This window comes from Thamnophis elegans, chromosome 5, assembly GCF_009769535.1.
Source record: "Thamnophis elegans isolate rThaEle1 chromosome 5, rThaEle1.pri, whole genome shotgun sequence".
Classification (NCBI taxonomy): Eukaryota; Metazoa; Chordata; class Lepidosauria; order Squamata; family Colubridae; genus Thamnophis; species Thamnophis elegans.
In genome coordinates this window covers 81,359,433-81,367,273 of record NC_045545.1, presented here as the reverse complement: position 1 = coordinate 81,367,273, position 7,841 = coordinate 81,359,433, and the positions used below count along the sequence as shown (strand labels likewise).

Below are 7,841 nucleotides of genomic sequence, written 5' to 3'. Positions count from 1 at the left end.
TAACATAAAATTTGGTCTATTGACAGATTCAGCTTTCCTTCAGAGAGATTTTAGGTTCTGAAAATTACGGCTATCAATTGAAGATTATGAAAAACCTCTGCGTTCTCCCGCATCCCACCTGAGTGTGAAGAGCAGCATAGGTGACAAACATCAAACAAACATGCAAGAAAAATAAATGATTTGTTCATGTTCTCAGTTGCATTTGGGAATCTGGGCAAGTGACGAGAACTCTCTTTCCAAAGCCTGCAAAAGCCATAGTAGGAGGATTTAATGGCACATTAAGATTAGTCCTTGACTTATGACTGCAATTGAGACTGGAACTTCCAATGCAAAGCAATGTGGTTGTTAAGTGAGCTATGCCCAATTTTATGTCCTTTTTTGCATTACTGGTCAGTAATCAATACTGCTTCCTCTATTGACTTTTCTGGGAAATGCTATGTGATGCTATGTGACTCCAGAACACTGCAACCATTGCAAATACATGCCAGTTGCCAAATGCCCAATTTTGATCACATGACAGTGGGGATGTTACAATGGTTATAAGGTGTGAGGAACAGAAGTGGGATCCTACCGGTTTGGAGTGGTTTGGCCGAACCGGTAGTGTTTGCCTGCCTGAGTCGCCGCAACCGGCAGTGACCCAGGCCTGCCACACCTCTGAACCAGTTCCCTAGTCGGCGCTGCATGCGTTTTTTGCATTTTGCAATGTTCTGCGCATTGCAGATCTATTTTGGGGTAACTGCGCACACGCGTGGAACAAACCTGCGCGTGCACCGAACCAGCAGTAATGCTGTCAGCAACCCACCTGGTGAGGACCAGTTGTAAGTCAGTACTTGTGTAATTTTAAAATGGTCATTAATGAATGGTCATAAGTCGAGGACTATCTGTACAGTTGAGTGAAGTCACATAGGAGGAGGAAGTATATTATTTTGTATTTCTCTCTTTGTGCTTCCACGTATTATACAAAGAGGGGAATAATATAATATCTCTCCCTGGAGAACAATACCAAAACAATGTGAGAAAGTACATTCAAGTTTTTTATTATTATTATTATTATTACAGTATTTTAAGGTTGTATTTTTGATTGGTTTTTATTTTATGCTAGAGCACAAACAGACATAGGAAAGCGCTATAAACCTAATAAATATTAGGCCTGTGCAAATAGGGTTTGCTCTGATTTGTCAAATCAGTTCAAAGAATACGATCAATCCAATCTGAATTGTTGAATCAGTCCTGACAATGGAGTTTGAAATCTGAAAGATGAAATCGGGTCAGTTGGATTCAGAAATCTGCTTGTCCATGTGAAGAAAAACTTTTTTATCTCCCAAAATCACATTGGATTATTGGAATTCAATCTGAATCAAGTTCATACACTGAATCCCAAAATGTTTGCTATTTGAATTGATGAAATGAAAATTTGGACAGTCTAATAAATACCATCACTCATGTTGCTTTTCCTCTGTACTTTCTACCAGACTGCAGACTTATACTGCTTTCCAAATCAGCTGAGCACCAATTATTTACTATTAAATCAGGATAATCTGGGTGTACATGTAGTCGTCAACTTACAACAGGGCATTTAGTGACTATTCAGTACAACAGTACTGAAAAAAAATGACTTATGATCGTTTTTCACACTTACGAGCTTTGCAACATCCCCAAAGTCACGTGATCAAAATTTAGATGCTTGGTAACTGCTTCATATTATGATGGTTGGGGTGTCATGTGATCCCTTTTTGCGACCTTCTGACAAGCAAAGTAATGGGGAAGCCAGATTCACTTAACATCCGTGTTGCTAACTTAACAACTGCTGTGATTCACTTAACAACTGTGGTAAGAAAAGTTGTAAAACGGGGCAAAATTCACTTAACAACTTCTTGCTTAACGGAGAAAAATTTGGGCTCAATTGTGGTCGTAAGTTGCGAACTCACCCCCTACTTCCAGATATTGACAAACGCACCCCTTGGGCCCTGTTAAGCGGCTTATCTCACTTGATTCCCCTCCCCACTTTTAAAAAGGAATACTTTAATAAAATAATTTAATAGAGATGAACATGCAGCAAAGCAAAACACCAGCCTCTAGCACAGTATTTCTCAACCTTGGTGACGTTAAGTCCTGTGGACTTCAACTCCCAGAATCCCCCAGCCAGCATAGCTGCTGGGGGATTCTGAAAGTTGAAGTCCACAGGACTTAACGTCACCAAGGTTGAGAAACACTGCTCTAGCATAACAATTACTTGTACCAATACCTTTGGGTTCAACAAGAACCCATTAAGTGCTAATTTCCTTCCAGTAAATGGATACATGGGATTCTCCATCCTTTTCACAGCAGCCATTTTACAGAAAGGCCAAATCTCCCATGGCAGCCATTTTGTGAATGTGGCTACCACCACACACTATCACTATTTGCCCCCAGCCCAGAAATGTTATGAAATCCTAGATTAAGGGATCTCAAAGTAAAGCAAATGAAAAATAGAAGAAGAAATATGTTTTGGAGTTTAGCCTAATAGTTATAGATTTTTTTAAAAAAAAATGTATTGGGGGCATATTTAATTAGCATCATCCTAAGGACTGGTGAAATCTGTAGGTGAAAACATTTGTTTAAATTTGTCAGGGTGGCAACAGCTTTGCAAACACAATTCAGCTTTGCCTGTTGAGAATAACTTTCTAGGAACTATATGAACTGATGAGAGGCACCAGCTGGAGATAACAGGGACTCTTATGTCTATCATTGACTTTTAGACTTTCTTAATGACCTCACGTTCTCCCTCTCCCCACACCCAAAAAAGATAATGAGGTGATTATTCCTATTGATGCATAGGCTCTAGACAGCAATCCCCAAAACAGGCTTGATATTTCACCAGCAATGAACAGTGAGGAGTGGGGCAAGAACAAAAGGCTTTTGAATTCATAAGGTTATTAAAATTAAGCAAGGGAATCCCATTATGAAAACCGGACACTGAAACATCAGTTTGTAGTGACCACTCTTGCTGTTGTGCTCAGACCAAAGAGGGACATAGTTGCTTCAAATACTATAAGCAAACACAATTCATTGGGAATCATTAGAATGAAACATCCAGCATGCTTTGCTTTTTCTACGGAAAGCTTTACAGGGCTAAGTTTGCTAAATAGGAACATGGTATCAACAGCAAGCAAGAATGCCAAATCTTTTCTTGGCAGAGGTCTCTTTGCCTTTAAGAGCACATGCCTGGGAAAAAGGCAACTTGTAAAGGGTTGTGTTTTTTTTTTCATCATGGAAACAGGCTGATGGAAGCAGCTGTCCATGCAAAAAATTGTCCCATCATGCAACAATTACAGACAGAGAAGCCAATGTCTGGAAAGAAATGGGCATTTTGGAAGGTAATATTTTCTTTAAATAAGCAGAAGTGCTTTAAGAGCCCTTCCTTCAATCAACATCACATTAAACACTTTCTTTTTTTCCCTTTTGCAGTTAAGGCATGCATACCTTAGGAATTATTCTTCATCCACTTCTGCTACAAACTGTGAATGATGTTCTGGCGACTTGCTGTGCGTTTTGCTTAGATGAAGTTTTACAGCATGTTTGCTCACAAATGTCCGAGAGCACAACTTACATTTGAACTTAGAGTCTGTGTCCTCTTCTCCAGCTATTGTTTCAGGAGATCTTTGAACTGAAATTCTGGAAATGTCTTGCTCTACCTTGGTTTGCTGCTCCACAGCCAGCTTGTTCATGTCTTTCATTTGGAAACCTAGATGGGATTCTAAATGGCCGATGTACGTTGATGGTGTTCTAAACTGAGATGCACAGTCACTGCAATAAAAGATGGGGTGTCCTTTATCCATGTTTTTCAAAAACTTTGTCCCCCCAGTTTTTCTGAGCTGGTACTTGACGTTTGCCAGCCAATGGCTGATGGTAGTCATGGACAACCCCGTAAACTTGGAAATCTGCATACGTTCTTGAGGGCCCAGATCTGACAATAAATATTTACCCTCCGATGTTTGGAAGAGACTGGATGCAAATTGCGCTTGCAGAATCAGGAGATGCTGAGGATTCCAGTTGGACTGCCTTCCTTTCCTTTTATGCAAAGTGGAGACATCTGTGGAGACATCTTCGAAACGCCGAACATCCATTTCCAGTTTCATGGATGGATTCTGGATGAAGCCGCAGGTTTCGGGGTCGTTGCTTTGGGAAGGACTTTGACCATGTCTGCAATGTCGGACAGAGCATGCTTCTGAGGTGGGGAAGTACAAGACTGGGCCTGAACAGATTCCCCTTTCTTATTCTTTGATTTTGTCAGGTCAATTGGCTGATCACTGTTCTCAAACACGTAACGCCGGGATGTAACGTTTGCAGGTTTAGCCGGCGTTGATGCAGGAGACAGAACAGGCTTCTCTATTATATTTAAATTTGGTTTGTGGAACAAAGATGTTGAGCTTGAACTGGGGCTGGAGTTTGACTGAGGTCGTAAGGCTCATTTGCTTTGCCCAGATGGTTGTTCAGCACAGACTGCAGGGCGCTGAGGGGATTCAAACCAGGCAGCTCTGAAGTGTGGTTGCCAGGAGGGCATCCGTTGGTGAGAGATGATGTCACAGAATCCTTGTTTTTATTTTATCCTCCTCTTCCTTTGTCTTGGGTTCTTCCTTCAAAGGACTCAGCTCTGACTTTTTGGACTCTACGCACATCTCAGTCTGAGGAGGCGAATCTCCTTCATTCTGATAGGGAGGAACCACATCTGTCTTGTTGCTGTCTTTAATGTAGTCCTTCTGAGCTTCCTTCTTGGGGTCTCCTTCTTTTTTCAACTGACTGCACTGGACTATATTAGCTGTCATGGGTACTATAGGCATCACTTTCCATTTTGGAGCAATAGGCCTCAGTTTATTACTGACTGTTGGTCGAACTTGCAAAACTTGGGACCCCACCGGTAAGGAAGGCTTTGTTCCCTCCGAGAGCTGGTATGCCGCATGGATACTGGGATACGCACTCCAGCTGGGTGCTCCGTTCTGAGCTTTATTGATGGCTGTGGTGACAGTGTTTTCCAAAGACTTTAAAATGTCTCCACCACCTTTTGAAGCATCTTCTAAATCTTCCTCCCGGAGATACTGATATTTCATTGTCGGGTCCAGTGGCTTTTGAAGAGCGTCTTCGTAGTCTTCATTTTTTACCCCTTTTTCATCTTTGTTCGCTTCTTCAGATTTATTTTGTTTACTTTCCTTTTTTAGGTCTGAAGCAGGAGCCGTAGAATCGGTTGATGAATTACTGGAGGGTTTTGAATGCTGGCTGTCAGTGGCTGACGCATCAGAAAGCGACTGCATTTTTTCCACAGCCAGGGGATCCAAGACAAGTTGTTTCCCTTTCTTGGAAGCTGAGCTGGTGACTTTCAAGAAGTGACCCGTCACCATCATGTGGGTGGTGAGTTGCTGCAAAGTATCGTGGGAGCTCCCGCATTCCATGCACTTGAGAATCTGAGATTTGCAGGCTTCAAACTGCCAGGTGTAGCTGGCACCGTTCTGGTAGCCGTAACGATTGTTAGACGATAGCTGCAGGTTGGCATTCTTATGAGAAGAGAAAGTGTCAGCAAACGACCCCGTGGTTGAATCTGGAGAGCAAGGCCTGTTAATGTCAAACACACGTTTCTTATTTGGAGTCACCATCTTGGAAGATATGGTAGGTACCGGCTCCTTCAAAGGCACTTTTTGGTAATGTTTTGTTTTGATCATATGAACACTCAGGTCTTGAAGAGAGTCAAAAGAGTCACCACAGAACATACATTTCAGAACTTTCTGAGCATCTTCTTTATCCATGTCCTGAAAAGCCCTTTTCCGGGGCTTGGAATAGCTGGTAGATCTGTGCTTGTCTTTTTTATGGTTGTCATCTTGGTAATGGCCACTTTCGTTCATATGGACCGTAAGCTCAACTAAGGTGTCATAGGCAGCACTGCATTGCCTACACCGAAACCTACTAGCACCTGTGAATACAGTTCCACACATCTTGCTGCTTTGCCTGTACAGCTGGACTGAGCTGAAAGGTTTGGCTTGGACAGTGGCCGGACTGGTAAACTCTGCTGCAAGCTTTTGGTCAAGGCATCCTGATGCCAATCAAAGTCGCTTTTGCTTGCTCGTTTCTATTGTCACATGCCTCTTATCGGAACTGGAAAGTTTGAGCCCCAGTCCCAAACCTGTCCAATAAGAATCAGAAAGGATGTTAGCATAGACAGCTGTCATTTTATCCATGCAGCTGTGTGCTTCCGTTGGATGTTTGGGATGGATATTGCTTTTGGAGTCTGATGCCTCCCTGGAGCTAAGGCTTTTAATGTCTGCCACCTGGTCGCTAGCATCACTGAGCAAGGATTCGTTTTCCGCATCCTGATTGGAGATATGGCTCCCTGGGGAATTCTGGTAGCTTAAGCTTCCTCTTGGATCAGGACCAGTTTCATGTTCTTCATCTGTTCCTGGGTCATTGCTGCCCTGAAGATGAGCCGTTGAATTGCTCTCATCATCATCCTCTTCCTCCTCTTTTATGTCTTCCTCATCCTTCAAATCATCCTCTTGGACATAACCTGAAAAGGAATATCAAAATGTGTGAAATAGGTCAAATAAAAACAGGGAACATTCATTTTTCTAGTGGCTTCCTTACTAGAGTTTGGTTAATCTTCTATTTTTATGGACTGTTAGCACAAGATGTGAAAAATCCGGCAAGACTACCTGGTTTTATTAACAGACAATCATTATTCTTTATATCTTATGGACATTTGGCGTTAATAATAGTAGTCAAATTCTAACCACCTCTTAATGGAACAGTCAGAAAATTAATATCTGAAATCCTATTAAGCCCATTAAAATTACATGACGATATGAATATTAGCTCACTTGAAAAAATTTCAACTGGCCAAAATAAAGTATTCCTGCTTTTAGTACGTATTTTCAGGTACAACAATTTTGGTAACATGATAACCATTCAGGATGCTTGAGACAACAGAACAAACAAATGCTACCCAAAATTGTACACAATATACACATTTGCAGAATCACTGTTTTTCATAAGAATGTTTTTTAAATTAAAAAAACCCAATATTTTCAATGAAAATATACATTTTTTGCATAGCTTCTACTCTGAAATTTTTCTATGATCTAATAGTTCACCCCTAAATTGTGAAACATATTCCAAAGAAGGGCATGCTTCATTCTCATACAAATACCATAACATTTTCATTCAGCTTATAAGGATAAAATAGTTATAATTCTGTATCTCATCCTGAATGGAGATGGCCATGGGTTCATCAAATAATCATGGCATTTGAATAAATGATGGTAATTGCATGGAAAATTAGATGGAAATCCCTTAGAGTCCCTCTATGAATTTAGCTGCATATGTCACATATGGATCTGCTGAATATTGGGTTAAATCCATCTTAACTTAGTTGCATATAGTTCACACTGAAATCAATGGGGCATTAGTTAAATCATCATTACCTTGGTCCATTAATTTCAGTGGGACTCAAATTAAACTAATTTAATCTGGATTCAGTCCACAGAGCCAAACTGCTGTGTCAAGCCCACTACTGCCAATTCTAAATGGCTATCATGTTGTAGCAATTTCTATTTGGGACTTGTTAAGGTTGGAATAAGCTGAAATCCCACTCTGCCAATACACTCTGGCCAATTTTAACTATTAGAAGCTATCATACTATCCTCAAAGCATGAATTAGGGAGTTAACTTGTTAACTTGTTAAGCTAATTTTAAATGTAATTTCAGCTTCATCATCTAAATTTTTACCAAAATCAAGAGGCTGTTTTTATGCTTCCGATTCTTCCTGAAGTATTATCTTAGGTTGATCTAAAAATCTCAATGCAACTGCTAATTTTACT

General features: G+C 40.7%; 1 protein-coding gene across 1 annotated transcript in view; it reads right to left on the bottom strand.

Moving 5' to 3' along the window:
* Nucleotides 1-2,151: 2,151 nt before the first annotated feature.
* TSHZ2 (teashirt zinc finger homeobox 2) overlaps nucleotides 2,152-7,841 on the bottom strand; it is a 284,995-nt gene continuing 279,305 nt past the window's right edge. The window contains 6 exon segments of the mRNA XM_032218753.1: nucleotides 2,152-4,126; nucleotides 4,129-4,443; nucleotides 4,446-4,565; nucleotides 4,568-6,001; nucleotides 6,004-6,092; nucleotides 6,094-6,532. Coding sequence (XP_032074644.1) covers nucleotides 3,471-4,126; nucleotides 4,129-4,443; nucleotides 4,446-4,565; nucleotides 4,568-6,001; nucleotides 6,004-6,092; nucleotides 6,094-6,532 — 3,053 coding nt within the window. The 3' untranslated portion in view covers nucleotides 2,152-3,470.